The 17,394-nt window shown below is 34.2% G+C and overlaps 1 protein-coding gene across 1 annotated transcript in view; it reads right to left on the reverse strand.

The window, feature by feature from the left end:
- NBEAL1 (neurobeachin like 1) overlaps positions 1–17,394 on the reverse strand; it is a 182,322-nt gene that overhangs the window by 11,493 nt on the left and 153,435 nt on the right. Inside the window, exons 45-54 of the mRNA XM_060302023.1 lie at positions 16,490–16,607; positions 15,332–15,429; positions 12,577–12,693; positions 10,011–10,100; positions 8,057–8,166; positions 7,444–7,616; positions 6,053–6,147; positions 2,661–2,777; positions 2,141–2,302; positions 1,038–1,186 (exon numbers count right to left, since the gene is read on the reverse strand). Coding sequence (XP_060158006.1) covers positions 1,038–1,186; positions 2,141–2,302; positions 2,661–2,777; positions 6,053–6,147; positions 7,444–7,616; positions 8,057–8,166; positions 10,011–10,100; positions 12,577–12,693; positions 15,332–15,429; positions 16,490–16,607 — 1,229 coding nt within the window. The remainder of the gene's footprint in view (positions 1–1,037; positions 1,187–2,140; positions 2,303–2,660; positions 2,778–6,052; positions 6,148–7,443; positions 7,617–8,056; positions 8,167–10,010; positions 10,101–12,576; positions 12,694–15,331; positions 15,430–16,489; positions 16,608–17,394) is intronic.

Consider the following 17,394-nt stretch of genomic DNA (forward strand, 5'->3'; position numbering starts at 1 on the left):
TGTAATAAGAGAACACTCTGGATCAGGAAATGATTCAGAAAAAAGGGCTTTGGGAGGGGCCAAGATACTTTGAGGAGTATAAATATGTCACAGTAAGTTTTTTAAATGAGAAGAAAAGAAAAAATGTATTTGGGCATGCAGGGAATAACAATGCTTTGTGTATATAAGTTGGTAAACATGAAGAATACCAAACTTAAAAACATATCCATTTTTCAAACATCTTTTCCTTCACTGGGTGAAGTAACAAAAGACTCCTCATCAATTTTAAACACAGACATACAAAATCAAGAACAGATGTGCTAACCTTAAAAATACTTTATTTTAGCACAATTAAAAAAATTTTTTTAAACCTAACTTTAGTTTCTAAAAATTCAAACTATAATTGTACAAATTTCCAAATCCATAATCCAGGCTTGGCACTATGAAAAAAATTTTTTCTGGCTACTTAAAAAAAATTGTTTTAATTGTGGTAAAATGTACACAACATAAAATTTTCTGCATTTAAAAAATGTACATCTATATTTCATTACCAACCCAGAAATACTTCATCTTCCCCAATTTTTTTCATAGTTGCCAAAAAAGACATGTTCATAATAAATGATGAACAAAAAGATTAGAAATCTGGGCTTCCCTGGTGGCACAGTGGTTGAGAATCTGCCTGCTAACGCAGGGGACATGGGTTCAAGCCCTGGTCTGGGAGGATCCCACATGCCGCGGAGCGACTAGGCCTGTGAGCCACAACTACTGAGCCTGCATGTCTGGAGCCTGTGCTCTGCAACAAGAGAGGCCACGATAGTGAGAGGCCCACACACTGCGATCAAGAGTGGCCCCTACTTGCCACAACTAGAGAAAGCCCTCGCACAGAAATGAAGACCCAACACAGCAAAAATAAATAAATTAATTAATAAACTCCTACCCCCAACATCAAAAAAAAAAAAAAAAAGATTAGAAATCTTAGATTACAGATTTTACTCTCTCTGGGCTGAAAATACTACCATCTTTTCCGAAGTGATATTTTAATAATTCTTATTATTTACCTGTGGAGATCTCTTATGGACAGGAATCCTTGTAAGCTGCCTGTGACAATGTGCTCTCCAATTACACATATATCTGATACTTGTTCCTTCAGGACTTGAGACCGTAGATACTTGCCATTTACAGAAAACAAATGCAATGCATTCTTATCCTGCAAAGATTAGTTGAAGCAAATTTAATGATCTCAAATTAAAACTATGACTATCACAGAATGATGACTGGGTTTAAAATTTTGGAATAAACAAATGGTTATACTTAAAGAGAAAGTAAGTAGAAATATTGTTAAAGTGATTTCAATCAGATTGCTAAGTAAATAAATATTAAACAAGTACTCCTCTTCTTTAATAGAATTAAAAATCTCACCCCTCCAAAAGAATTAAAACTCTCATCCAACAAAACCCACATTCTTAAAACAAAACTAAAAAAGTTCTCTGGGCTTCCCTGGTGGTGCAGTGGTTGAGAGTCCACCTGCCAATGCAGGGGACACGGGTTCGAGCCCTGGTCTGGGAAGATCCCACATGCCACGGAGCAACTGGGCCCGTGAGCCACAATTACTGAGCCTGCGCGTCTGGAGCCTATGCTCTGCAACAAGAGAGGCCTCGATAGTGAGAGGCCTGCGCACCGCGATGAAGAGTGGCCCCCGCTTGCCACAACTAGAGAAAGCCCTCGCACAGAAACAAAGACCCAACACAGCCATAAATAAATAAATAAAATTAAAAACAAAAAAAAAGTTATCTTAATTTTTTAAAAAGCTTTATCACCGGAAGGAAATAAACATATAAAATTCACAGTTAGTTTATTCATACCCTGTCTTGTGCAAAAAGAATTTAATTCAGTTGTAATTTCCACCTAAGCCTATGAAGTCCCACATAATCAGAAATTATTTTTGAAGTCATATAGGGCTATAGAAAGCCCTAAAACAAAATCAAACATGAGGCTAATATTGTGATAGGGAATGAACAAATTGAATGATGAAAGGAAAACATCCTTTTCAAAATATGGTGTTCTTTCCTTCTTCAGAATGCCTCCTCATATGTACACAATGTGGGAAGGAGAAGACAGGCTTACAGATAGTCTAGCCCTACTGCATGAAACTGTTATATACCTTGAGGGTGGTACTTTCTTCAATGCTGGAGTAGATGACAATATGTCCTTCCCAAGATATAGCCAAATTGGGAATGGTCAAGAGCAGAGAACTCTCACAAGGTGGTCGTAAAGTCCGCATATACTGACCTTTCTGAATGGTATGTATAATCACAGTGCCATCCTACACACAGAAAATATTAGAAAATGAGAAAAGAAAAGAAGAACAAAAAAGAAGAAAAGAAACTGAGCAAGAGAAAGAAATATGGTAAAGGAACTAAGAAAATGATTATTCTACCAAGGACACATGTACCTTAGGAAAAATTCCAATCTTGAAATTTCAAGTCTTACTAAGACCAGTAAAATCCCCAAATAGAATCTAGTCTCTTTTTTTCTGTAGTTTTCTACTTTTGCAAAGTTCAAGGCAAACACAGTATAAAATTTCTATGCTTTTACCAATTCTTCTAGAAAAAAAATTAAATATAAATATTGCCTCTGAATTTGTATTAAAGAAATCAGTATTTTTAAAGGTGAAATCTTACCCTTGATCCTGACACTGCCATGTCTAGCTCAGTGCTGATGCCAACACTCAATACCTCATCAGTGTGTCCGTACAGAATCTGAAACGGTTTAGATGCTAGGCCCACAGGAACACCTCCCTAATATAAAAACAGAATAGCAAAGGTAATTTTCTTGTATGCTATTTTCTTTAAAAAGGTTTATACTGTATTTAAACCGTCTAATCACAAACTGATATTGCAACTAGTTCTTACCACTAAGTCTACTCATACAAGTACTCATTCTTGGGTTTCTCCTTGGATTCTCAAATTATTCTCAATCTTTTCAAGCTCAAAAACTTAATCTGAAGAATTTCAAAGTTGATTGATTTGGATTAGTTTTAACAGGTATATTATTTGCCCTTTTCATCTACAGAATTATTCTTCCTTTACTTGGAAGAAACTTCTTCTATTACATCTCTGAATACTTTCTCTTTTTCATTTATTGGAGTCCTTATTTCAAGGACATCAATTATCTTTATGCTGACTTGTCTTTGATTTCTATAGCTATCATTCTTTTTCTAATTGCTTTAATCCTTTTTTTTTCATTTCTATTCACTTTACTTTAAATCTTTCTTCCATGCTAATAATTTGATTTTCAGTCACATCAAATTTGTTCCTTGATGCTTCTGCATTGGGTTTATTTATAATTGTAACAGTATTGGTTTTAGTCTCAGCTTGATTCTTCTGCAATCTCCCTTTTCATCTTATTATGCTAGTTTATAATTTCATCTTTGAGGTCCTATTTTATTGAATGATATTCTTATTATATTCTTCTAATAACACAATTTATTGCAGGGAATGTCTCTGCACTTGTTTCCTTCATCTGTTTTTAGTGTGCTTTGTTTGATACAGTACTTTCTATGATATATAATGATAGAATGTTTGAGTAGTTTCCATGGTATTTGGTTTATGATTATCATAGATAAATTCCCAGATCTTCTACGAGCATTATACAATGTAAATGAATTCTCCCTGACACTCTATTACTTGGGTCACATTTGTCTTCCTCTAAGAGTATCAGTCTGAGTGCTTAGTCCACTCTATCTAATTTTTAAATATTAAGTAATTCCTATATTATTTAATCAATTCAAGTTACAGAGGAAGATGGACTCTTCTCAAATTCATTTTATAAAGGTTGCATATCTTAATACTAAACATGCAAAGACAAAATAAAAACAGATTTATTTCACTTATAAGTAAAGAAATAACTAAAGTACTAGCAAATAAAATCCTGCAGTAAAATATAACTATATCTCATGAATTATATGGGCTTATTATAGAAATTCAAGGATGGTTCAAACCTAGGACACGTCTCAACATAATACATTACATTAAGAAAAAGTAAAACTATAAATTAAAAAAGAAAGAGAAACTGGGAAAATAGCTGTAAAGAACATTATTAGGACTACTGACAAAATTAGAACCTGGACTGTGGATTAGATAATGGTATTGTATAAATGTTAAGTATTTCAGTTTTGATAACTGCACTGTGGCTATGTATAAGAATGTCTTTGTTCTTAGAAAAAACACTGAAGTGTTTAGGGGTAAAGGAACATAGAGTTTCCAACTTTTAGAATATTCAGAAAAAAAAAGATACTGAGAAAAAGATTGGGAGAGAATGCTAAGACAAATGGCAAAAATGTGCTACCTTTGTATCTTTTCTGCAAATTGAAATTTTATTAAAACTAAAAGCCTACCAAAAAAAAAAAAAAGGAAGGAAGATAACTACTGAAATAAAATAAATTTTAAAAAACCTAGTGAAACCTAACAGCAAACAGTATACTAAATGGCACAATAATGAAGGTAATTTCATCAAAATCAGACATGAGACACGGAGGCTCACTATAATTTTCTTGCTTTATTATATTTGCTAATAATGTATGAGGGTAAGAAAATGAAATAATTAGTATATTGGAAAAGATAAAGAAAATCACTATTTTTTCAGATCACATTAATGTATATTACCTTGTTTTCAGAAAATCCAAGAAATACTAATAATTATGAGAGCTAGATAAGAGGATTTGGTAAACTGATTAGATATAAGATAACTGTATAGAAATCAATAGCTTTTTTTTTTTACTAGCAATAGTTACAAATAAAAATGATTTAAAAATCCCACTGAAACAGTCATAAAAATAGGATAATTAAAAGTAAATATAACAAAATACAGGATCTAAATGGAAAAAAATTATTAAAAAATATTATCAGTGCTTCCCTGGTGGCGCAGTGGTTGAGAGTCCGCCTGCCAATGCAGGGGACACGGGTTCGTGCCCCGGTCCGGGAAGATCCCACATGCCGCAGAGCAGCTGGGCCCGTGAGCCACGGCCGCTGAGCCTGTGCGTCTGGAGCCTGTGCTCCGCAACGGGAGAGGCCACAATAGTGAGAGGCCCGCATACCGAAAAAAAAAAAAAAAAATCAAAGGACATTGAAAAAAGACCTGAAACAAATATGGAAAGACATTTCCTATTTTTGGATAGGAATAACTATAAACATGTCAATCCATACCAAATAAATATATAAATATGATTTCATTAAGACTAAAATGAAGTTTTCTGAGGAGGATATAGTTAAAGTATTTTTGAAGTTCATACAGAAGAATAAATATTCATATAAGAACAGCTGTGGTTAATAAAGGAAACACAGTGAGAGGGGATTTGCCTTACCAAATATTAAACTACTAAAGTAAAAACATTTTGGTGTTGACACAGAAATAGATAAATGTAAAAGAATGGGGAATACAGAAAAAGATCCAGTTTAGTAGGTAATCGTTTATGCTGGCATAAATGACTTTCTACATAATTATATATCTAATATTAAATATTCTGTATTATAAAATATAGAAATGGATTAAAGATTGAAATTTTAAAAAATAAAACAAGAAAAGTGTTACAAGAACTATTTTAGATGATATTTTTATAAACTTGGAGTGAGAAAACGCCTGTTTACTTTTCTAAGCAAGGTAGAAAATCCAGAAGCCATAAAGAAAAAAGACACTTCCTTGCACCAACATTATCATGAGAGTACACAATAAGGTTGATGAAAATTCTAAATCTATAATTTCTAGTAGTTCCACCTGAAAGGAAAATAGGAATATTATCATGTTAACAAAGAAAAGAAAAATAATTGTTTTCCTAGAAGAAGTTAATAAGGAGCTATCTTTGGAAGGTAATATGAGATAAGGTCATGAATCAAACAATAAACCTAGGGAAAAAAGTGGTGATTAAGACAGAACAGAATGAGGGGTAAAAGGAGGCAAAGGAGCTCAAATAATCATTCAATGTAAGAGAAAAATTCAGTATTCTATTAGAACATCTCAATAGTATTCCCAGGGTGAATCTCTGATCCAAACCAAGAGTATTTAAATGAGTGACTACCTGTTGGGTTATCTGCCATACCATACATGTAGTATCTCTGGAACCAGAAATCAAATGTATTCCACAGTAATCTGTAGCCAAACAAGTCACAATATCTGTAAGAAAAAGGAATGTAAAAAAATGAAATGGCATAGTTTGGCTAGAACAGAATCATAAGGGCAATTTTAGGTCATGTTCAAACTATTACTAAATTAGTTGTTCTAGCAGGGAGAAATGTAGGAATGGCATTGGAAAAGCACTGGGAAAGACTGACATAAAAAAGGAGCAGCACTAAAATCATGTAGGAGAGCTTTCTTTGAGGCCACCCTTCTTTGACGGTGAAGAGTAGACATGAGGCAAGGGAATGCCTGTCAAAAATATTGGCAGGAGATTAGGTAGCTTTTAAATGGATCTCCACTTAATTTTGATACGCTTCTCTGCTCCCTTACTCTCTTATCCCCATTCACCTTCTATTCCCCCTGGAACTGCAATCCTATAGAATATGTGTCCGTAGCCAAAATAGTACATATTACACTGTAAATTCACAATATAAAATACATTTTTCCTAAACTGTAAAAACCTGAGCTAAGTGACACCTTGGGAGTCACTGGCGCAGAATTAGTAACAGACTCCATTCCCCTTCCCTAATGGGTTTATTAGGAAAAAATCTACTCAATGTTTTATTCTTACATTGAAAAGACTGAGACACTAAGAACACCAGGTTAGGAACTTCCCTGGTGGTCCAGTGGTTAAGAATCCGCCTTTCAATGTTGGGGACCTGGGTTCGATCCCTGGTCGGGGAACTAGGATACCACATGCCGCGGGGCAACTAAGCCCATGTGCAGCAACTAGAGAGCCCACAGACTCTGGAGCCCGCGTGCCACAACTACAGAGAAGCCTGCATGCCACAATGAAGAGCCCGCGTGCTGCAACAAAAGATCCCATGTGCTGCAACTAAGACCCAACACAGCCCAAAATAAATAAGTAGATAGATAGATAGATAGATAAAGGTTTTAAAAAAAAGGAAGCATCTGGTTAAACTATATTCAGCAATTTTACCTCTCTCATGCTTTACTACTAAAGAATAGGACAGTTGATTTCTTATTCAACTATGACAGATTTTTTTTTACCATTTTTTCATAAAATTCTAATTCTAACAACCAATTTTTTCAGACTTAGCCTAGCATCTTTCAGATACTATGAAGCTGTATTTAATTTATATAGTGCTTAGTATAACCAAAATACATTAGACACTCTTAAAGAAAGAATATAATATTCATAACATAACTCTATTAAAAAGTTCACTTAGCTTCAAAGGTAAAATTTATGCTTTTTATAAGGAGTATGTACTACTATTATGGTTAGGAAAAAAACAAAAAATTTTTTATGGGGAAAAAAAAGTTAATGCTTACCCATATGTCTGATATTGTGTGAAACAATTTTGCCTTTTGTAAGTGACATCACTTGAATGCTATTATCCCAGTGTCCAGCACTAAAAAGCAACTTTGCATCATGTGATACTATAAATAGCTTAGAAGTGATCTCCAGCCCTGGAGCAAAAGGTCCATTCATACTACGCTGAGTTCTGTAAACACAATTAAATATTAGACTCTTCTTTAAAAGATCACTTAGACCGATATGAACTATTTTTTAAATCTCTCCAAAAAGAAATAAAAAATAAGTCTGTTCAACTGTTCATTTTGAAATGTCTATTGATAAGTGATAAATACATTCATAAACTACATTAATCTTATATTATTCATTAAACAAAAATACATGTAACAAAATAGTCTCAAGGGTTAAGTGTAAAGAAGTTGAGATTGGTGAAGGTGTGGAAAAGATTTAAATCTTGACTTTCAAAGCCAATTTAGTAAGACTGTCAATTCTGTAAACAGCCTCAAAGTAGACAAGATAAGGGTATGCCAGGATCAGGAAAGCTGGAAGTTGGAAAGTTTAATCTATTTGCTTTTCCTGGCAATAAGGTACTAGCTGTACCTGTTCTGCTTTAAATGTTCACTTACTTACTTTGGATTTGTCACAGTTTGATCCCTGATGAATGTAAAGTAATTAGAAATGTTTCTGTCATAAGGCAGCCATCCATGGGTTCCAATAACGTAATTCATGCTTACTGTTATCTGGAAAAGAAACACATGAAGACAAACATTAAATGAAAATTAAAGAAAATGACATAGAATAACCAAATGCTCACATGATGTTAGCATTTGTCACTTAGGGAATAGTGTGGGATTGTGCACTTAAAACACGATACTCATTAAGGAAGTCTTAAAATAATTCAAATGGTTAAAAAGCTCATTGTTATCCTACTGCAAGAAAAGCTGTCCCAATGTATCTTTCTTTAGTATAAGATTATTTTCCTCAAAATTTCTCAAAGTTTACTAGTATCTATTAGTTGGCAGTCAGAAGAAATTAAGGATCAAGTCTTACCATAAAAATAAGACACCTATCATTTAGAACATAAATCATAAGTAGATCTTATGAAGAATTATTAAGAAGGTCTCCCTTTATTAGGGACAGTAACAGTGAATATTTGCATTAAAAAATGGAAAGTTTTATCTCCCTTGATAAAAGTAACAGATTACCAAAAAAAATTCAGATAACTTAAAAATATACAGGTATTAAAACTGAAAAATCACAAGAATTCTGCCACTCAAAAGTACTTACTATTTTTGTATATCTTTCTAGATGTTTTTTCTATGCAAACACACAATATGGATAATTAGAAAAATAGGTTTAACTCTGGAATTTCTACTTTTCACTGTGCTATGCTCAATTTTTATCATTTCTAAGTGACAGAATTAGAATAAGACAGACCTAGGTTTGGTCCATTTGCCAGGGTCCCTTGCTTGCTAGCTCTGTGACTTTGAGCAAGTTAATTCTGAGTTTTAATTCCTCATCTGAGGAAGGGAAATAATAATTGTGCCTATCTCACAGGATTGTTAGGTGGATTAAATGACGAAATTCAAGTACTCACTAATATGTCCTGCATGTGGACGGACATTTATCAATTCTGTATTATATCTCATTTTCATTATTCTCACTGCTTATGATAAATTTTAACATCTAGTAAGAAGTTACATCACAATTTTCTCGTACAAAAGTTCCTGGTATTTTCACATATTTATTATTCCAAATAAATTTTAGAATTACAGAACTAGGACTTCCCTGGTGGCGCAGTGGTTAAGAATCCGCCTGCCAATGAAGGGGACATGGGTTCGAGCCCTGGTCCAGGAAGATCCCACGTGCCATGGAGCAACTAAGCCCGTGAGCCACAACTACTGAGCCCACGTGCCACAACTACTGAAGCCTGCACACCTAGAGCCCGTGCTCCGCAACAAGAGAAGCCACCGCAGTGAGAAGCCTGCGCACCACAACAAAGAGTAGCCCCCGCTCACTGCAACCAGAGAAAGCCCGCGCACAGCAATGAAGACCCAATGCAGCCATAAATAAATAAATTTATTTTTTTAAAAAAGGATTACAGAACTACTTAAAAGCTCTGTAAATAAGAGATACTTTTTTTGGGGGGGGGGTACGTGGGCCTCTAACTGTTGCGGCCTCTCCCATTGCGGAGCACAGGCTCGGGACATGCAGGCTCAGCAGCCAGGGCCCACGGGTCCAGCCGCTCCACGGCATGTGGGATCCTCCCGGACCAGGGCCACCAGGGAAGCCCCTAAAAGATACATTTTTATACTTGGTCAAATTAATTCTATTTTAAAATTTTCTCTCTTTTTTTATTTGGCCGTGCTGTGCAGCATGTGGGATCTTCGTTCCCCCACCAGGCTACCAGGGATTGAACTCAGGCCCCCTGCAGTGGAAGTGTGGAGCCCTAACCACTGGACCTCCAGGGAATTCCCTTACCTATGCTTTTAAAAAAGACTTAAAAAATTTTATTTTCTCAATTTTTTTCATAAGTTGTAATGGATGTAGACATGGCAGTGTGAAAAGGTATAAATCAACTTACCAGTAACTCAGGACTGCCTTGTGAAATAAAAGAACGAGACTGATTTTTGGGGACAATGGCCTTTATTAGTGGAATACCATCACTAATTCCCTATAAAACAAAGGACAGAGGTTTAGTGGCTGGTTCTACTATCTTTATTAGGTAAAAATTATTGAAAACTTCTATTTCTTTAAAGATAAACCCTGAGATACAGCCTTGTACTCTATCAAAACATATCATCACTTAATTTTAAATATAGGAAAGGAATTATATACCATGTTTGAATGGCAGACTTGAAAGTTCTGAAACCCATCACCTCTTGTATTCCACTATGCTGCTGTTAAACAAGGATGTAGATTTCAAGGAGTGTCAACCATTTAAGACAGCCAGTGATTTAAAACCTTTCCTTTTCCCATGCCGTACTGACATGAATATAAAGTAGAAAATACAGACCATATAAGAAAACATTTCTTAAATAAGTGAAATGGGAAAACTAGTTATATTTTATGGAATTTTCCTTTTGGGTTTAACTTTCAAAAAATAGATCTATTCCATTACCTGAGGCCCTTCCTGAAAGCTACAACAAAGGACCAGAAAATAAAGACAGTCCTCAGAAAACATCCACCATTATCTTATTACAGTGTGAAAGAGAAAAACGATTTGAAATAAGTTTTTTGATAGTTTATAATTTTGATAGTTTATAAATTACACCTAACATTTATTAGATAAATTATAACCTAACATTAGTGGGTACATACGATGTGCCAGGTGCTTTTCTAAGAGCTTTATATGAACTAAATAATGATGTATAACCACATGAAGTTAATGCATATCTTTTCTCTTCATACTGTGAATTAATCAAGAGAAGACAACTGACATTGAAACAGCATAAATGGAAATGGTATCTGAAGAAATCCATTTAATAAGCCCCTTGCTTTCACTGCTACGTCAATTTTCTTCACCATTTTAATACCTAGGAAGAGAACTAAAAGAGGCCTTCTCTTTTCATATGAATGAGTGGGAAACACCTTCTTGTATGATGATGAAAAGGGATTAACAATTATTGGTACCCAAGGATATCTATTGTGTTCTTAATCCTGCTCCAGACACTGGCCCTGAGGAAAGCTACCCTGTGACCTGGGGTGGGTACAGAGAGGGGCAAATGCCATTGCATCTGCAGACAGAACTCAGAATGTATTGTACTATAAAAAACAATGCCACAAATGATTAGATATGATGAAAATACTTTTATCAGCATTACATAATATCTTATTACATGTCCATCATTTTAGGGGCCAAATAGGGTTTTGTGGGTTGCCCTATGTGTAGCCAAAAGTTAACATAGCAGGACTGAGTCTGCTCACCTTAGAAAGGCTGCTTGCAAGGTTGGCCATTGCCTGGCATCAGGGAACTTGGCAGGCAAAGACATCCTTACACTGATACAAAACTTGTCTTCAATAATACACGTGGCTCACTATGCCTAGACTATTTGTGCAAACAATCGTCTGAATACAGGCTTTTCTTTTGGGAGTCTAGAATTTTGGAATGTGCTAGGCAGAGCTGAGTCTCTAATGAGCTTCCCTGGGAGACAAAATCATGTTGTCACATTTCATTACTGGAAGAATTAAGCACCTTCAAATGATATGTAGGTACAAAGTCCAAAATATTTACGATCTGGCCCTTTAAGAAAACATTTACCACCGTTTGCTGTATGGCATGAGAGTTATTCCTTGTTCTATGCACATCTCCAATCTATTCTTAGTAACTCTTTATCATTTTGTATTCTTCCAAAAGAGTTAATATTATCCGTCCTAACCAAATTTATAGGTATTAATGCATTTCATATTCACATTCTGAACTATTCAAAGAACAGCTGACCCTTGAACAACTCAGGGGTTTGGGACACCAACCCTCCATGCATTATTATATAATTTATATATAAATATAATATCTGTATCTGCGCTTCTTCCTTATCTGCAGTTCTGCACCCACAAATTCAACCAATCCCAGATTATGTAGTACTGTAGTATTTACTATTGAAAAAAAATCCATGTATAAGTGGACCCACACTGTTCAAACCTGTATTGTTCAAGAATCAACTGTAATTCAATATGTATATTTAAACGTGAATTTGAAGGTACTCTTCCAAGAACAGCATTAACTATCTATCTTGCTCCACTTGACTATTCCTTCTGACATCATCAATTAACAATCTGACTCATGGGCCATATTTTATATGTGAGTAGACACTGTAATTAAAAGTTATTTTAGACTTCCTCTCTCTCTCTCTATATATATATATCTCAACTGACACAAAAAGCAATTTAAGTCAAATTATTCTTCCTCTTTATGTTTCCTTCGGGAGAACGTGAGGTTGGAAGAAAGAAAGCCAAAACAAACATTACAGCAGCAAACAAAAGCTTTCAACAAGGTTGTTTTAAAAAATCTAAGAACATATTACTGAAGTATTATTTACTATTTTGGATTAAGTATTCAAATCCACCCTCTCCATTAAAGAACAAAAGAAACAATGAAGTGTACAGAAATCACAGAGAAAATCCTTTGATATTATCAAATTGGATATTACCTCTATAAAAAATGACTTGAGTTCAGGGAGGTACTGAAATAAGTTAAAGGTTGAAGTGTCTGTTTTGGTTTGCTTCTGCACTGCTTCCTCTGCTGATAATCTAGAAGGGTGTGGTTCCTTCAAAAAAAATTAAGAAAAAAATAATTCCATAATTACATTAAAACATCTCTCACTATATTCCTTCATACATACCAGACTCTAGCTATGATGGATTACATACCATGCACTATTGACAACTCCTGGCTTTTGCTCAATTTCCTTGGCAGAGTTCGGGCCCTCTTCATTCCTAGAGAAACCCTACTTCTACTTTAAAGTTTTTCGTACTGATCTCTCCCTTGAATCTCTAAGGCAGAATTAACTATTCTATTATTTTTCTCAGCACACTACATTATTTAGTATTTTATTTAGTACTTATTTCTTTCTATGTTGTATTACATATAGTTGGTTATGGTCTTTCCCAACTAGACAATAGGTACCTTAATGTCAGAAAATAAGTCATATTCATTTTTGGATTTTCAACACATAGAAAAGTACCATAAATATGGTACATGCTTATGTATATGTTTGGTAAAATTAAATACATTATTCAAAAGTCAAAATTTATAATACGGGTGAATCTTTAATTCCTGAAATAAGATTTGAATGTCAATATTCTCAGGATCAAATTACAGATATTACTGCATTGCTTTTCAAATAAGTTATTATTATTCCTTACCTTTAATGTCAGAAACAAAAGATATTATCACCTTTTTAAATGAGAAGAAAATTACAAGTCAAATTAATATTCCAATGCCACAGTTAAAATGCAGAATAGAAATCTAGCTAAAGAGGATTCTATCTCCATTGCAAAATATTAGATTATGGGAAACAGATTTAAGAGCTCTAATTCAATATTTATCTCTGAATTATCCATGTATTATTCACTTTATTTGAAATCAAAAGCTGATTTTTATGTCATTTTTTTTATCTTAAAAACTAATTAGCACTGCCCTTGTAAAAAAAAAAAATAAAGCTGCTGCAAAAATATTATAGAATCTATTTCAAAGTCCAATGAAGTGTTGTGTTTTATTCTGTTACTTTTGCCTTCTGACTATCAGCAGGTAAGGAATAAAGACTGATTTCAAATATGAGTATTCTGCAAAAATCAATGTTGGAGGATTCAAACTGTTGCTAAGGAATAGTAACAATTATAAATCTTGGTCTGATAACTGAATTAACAGAAGTTCATCTATAAGCCAGAGTTTAGATATACTGTTGCTGTTATAGCTGTGGAGATTTCAGTTCAACAAATACTTACTGCCCACAAACTATATGCAAGAAAGATACAAAAATGATTTTTAAAAAGTTGCTGCCTTTAACATATTATAATATAGTGAGGCAAATGAATAAATGTACAACTAACTAAGGTGGAAGTGTCATAATTAGGATATAAATAACAGCCCATAAGAATGGAAAAATGATCTACAAGTTCAACAAGGGGCTTACAGCTATTAATTCAGAGGAAACATGGCATGGAAGAAAGGATTTGGAGTTAGATGATCATGCATCCAAATTCTGTCCCAGTCACATCCTAGTTGTATAAAGTTGGAAAAAAGTATTTGATTTTTCTAAGGTGTTGTAGGCTAGGTATTAATTTCTATGAAATATGGCTTCAACATGTAAAAAGTAAGGATAATTGAATATTTACTGTGAAGTTAGGTAAATCACTTAGCACAGTGCTTGCATAGGAAAGTATCAACTTAATAAATGGTATATTATTATGTATTCCTCATTTCCAAATTCATATACTAACAAAGATCAAGATGTCTTTGCAAGCTAATACTGGATTAACTTCTATGAATCCAAAGCTGTATGCAATCAGGAAGACAATAATTTAACTTCAGATACTAGGATGGGAAAAGAAATACAGTAATATCTATACTTTGATTTTACATATTCTGCAATTTGATTTTTAGGACTGGGTTTGGGCTCTGGATGATAAGAACCCTTTGGGGGCAGATGTCAGCTACTAAAAGTCTTATACATGCAATGAGTCCCAGTATTAGAACAGCTTTAATGGTATAACCTAACTGGTACTCAGTTAGAGCTACTTCTCCATTTAATAAAGGAGGGAGGAAGGCTCACCTGACAGGGGCCTTCAACCTCACCTTTTCCTTTCCCAGAAACAACAAAATAAATGTGATTGGCTTTCTGAGTAAATATAAATCCTTTGTAACTTAAGACGAATTGATTGAATATGTGGATTTTGACTGCAATATTTTGACATTCAAAATAGGAACAATCATGGGCTTCCCTGGTGGCGCAGTGGTTGAGAATCTGTCTGTCAATGCAGGGGACACGGGTTCAAGCCCTGGTCTGGGAAGATCCCACATGCCGCGGAGCAACTAGGCCCGTGAGCAACAACTACTGAGCCTGCATGTCTGGAGCCTGTGCCCCGCAACAAGAGGCCACGACAGTGAAAGGCCCGTGTACCGCGATGAAGAGTGGCCCCCGCTTGCCGCAACTAGAGAAAGCCCTCGCACAGAAATGGAAGACCCAACACAGCCAAAAATAAATAAATTAATAAATTAATTTTAAAAAATAGGAACAATCATTTAAATCTATTTATTTTTAAAGTGACAGTATAATTTTTTCCAAATTCTAGATAATTCTGAAATTAGGTTTTAAATCATTAAAAACCTTGAAAATTACTGGTAGTACTATTCCTTAGAAATTAAATTCTGGACTTCGGTAATCAATAACTTTTATGCTTTACCTTTAATAGTTGACAAGGTGTTTGCCCAAAATTGTTAATCATCCCTTCTAAGGCTTTTCTTTCCTTCTCATCTGTTAAGGCATCCAGATCCACAGCTCCTAAAACCAAGAGAAGTAGTCAATTCACTATAGAGCGAAAACAAATCAGCAAGCCACACAACTGTTTAACGTATCAGAGGCTGATTAGTATATTTTCAACAAAATATTATTCCATTCATCAATTTATAAAACTACTGTAAAGAGATAACTTTTAAAAAATCAGTAAAGCTTCAGATATTAAATATGTACAAAAATAAATTCCACCCACTGTTTAGAACTAAAATATTTTAAACAAAAGTTAACTGGTAGTCTATAAAAGTTTCTCTTATAAAAATGCACACTATACTCATAGTACACCTGATTGCTTTCTTCACGATAGTTAAGCTGAAAAAAGTGTAATAACCACACAAAATTACTGCTATAAATTAGTTTATCTAACAAAAGTTGGGCAAGGTGATATTCTGGCTAACTGATTATACCAGCCATACTTAATCCCTATTGTTACATAGCTAGTAATTGACCAAACTAGGTAAAGTCTGATTTCAAAGACTATGCTCCTAACCACCATGCTATACTACCTTCCTACAAAACTGTTATCAAATGAATACAGCAAGGTAAAAACATGCTTGTCTATTTACCAAAAGTCATGTGGGTTCTGCTCAAATTCATAAAACTTCACACTATTTATAATCTTTAGAACTATTAGCTCTATGGAAGGATTAGGAAAGAACTCCTTCTTAAGCCTTTCAAAGCCTTCAGAAAATGTTCTTGATCCAGAGCTAAACATTAGAATACTGTCATCTTATTATCATTGGAAGAATTTGTTATTTTAATTTTAAAAACTCTTATTTAATGTCTGCTAACTATTTAATACAGAATACTCAGACCCAACTGAATAGGATACATATGGCCAGAGATCAAAATCTTTTATGCCACCAATAATTGACATTTTAACTACTATTTTTTTAAAAAGCAGCAGCCTTTCAAATAGAAAAGATAACTAAAATTATTTTTTAAATGTAGTCTTTCTTGTGTTAAATAGTTATGCCAAAAATACCATGTATAAACACATATTAAATAATATTTTTATTAACATAAGAGAAAAAGTATAGGCTTATACCTTCATAACTACAGTAATAGAAAACATTGAGTGCCTCCACTGCAGCTGGCCCCCTCTGTTTATAGCCAAAAATCAGATCTATCCATTCATGAAGATGAGCAGAAACATATTCAGACTCCTAGAAAAAAAAACAAATTTAGCAATTCACATAGAGATACCTTCCAACTACAACGTAATGATAGGTCCTTTAAAAAAATAAGAGCATTGTAAGCATTTCCACACACAAATCTTATCACTGTAAATAAAATTATCTCAAAATCATGTTAAACATTGATCCAATTTGACTATATTCTATCTAGTAAAATGTAGACATATTTATTAATATTTACTACATATACATCTCCTAACTAATGGGTGAAGAAAATAACAAATATTCTTATAGTCCAAATAAGAACAACAAAAAAATTAATGATAGCTGTGGAATACATCTTTGTTGTGAAAATTCCACTGAAATAGTTCAGAAATTCAATTCAAGGAAACAAGGAAACTGCACTGGGGTGGACTGAAGATAGCTGAAAAATCACTCCCTCCACACACCCCCACACGGCCAACTAAGAGGTGAACTTGGTGGCAGGCAGAAGCTTAAAGAACCCGGAGCCTGTTAGTGAGGAGTTGAAAGACCGTAAGAAAATTGTTATTGGAGACAGGAGAAAAGGGAACTCATGTTTTCGTTACATGAAAGATAGAAAGGGTACCTAATGAACTCTTGGATCTGGGGACAGAGATTTCCAGGCAGAATGTTTTTAAATGCTAATTGGCTTCTTTTAGCTGCCTGTGATTATGTGTGGGAGGAGCAAGGGTGAGTTTTAAAAATGAACTGTTTGGGTTTTAAGCATAATTTTAAAAGTATATAGAGGAGCTGGGTCTTGCTGGGCACGAAAATTATTTCTCATTTCCAGGATCAC

This window comes from Globicephala melas, chromosome 7, assembly GCF_963455315.2.
Source record: "Globicephala melas chromosome 7, mGloMel1.2, whole genome shotgun sequence".
Lineage (NCBI taxonomy): Eukaryota > Metazoa > Chordata > Mammalia > Artiodactyla > Delphinidae > Globicephala > Globicephala melas.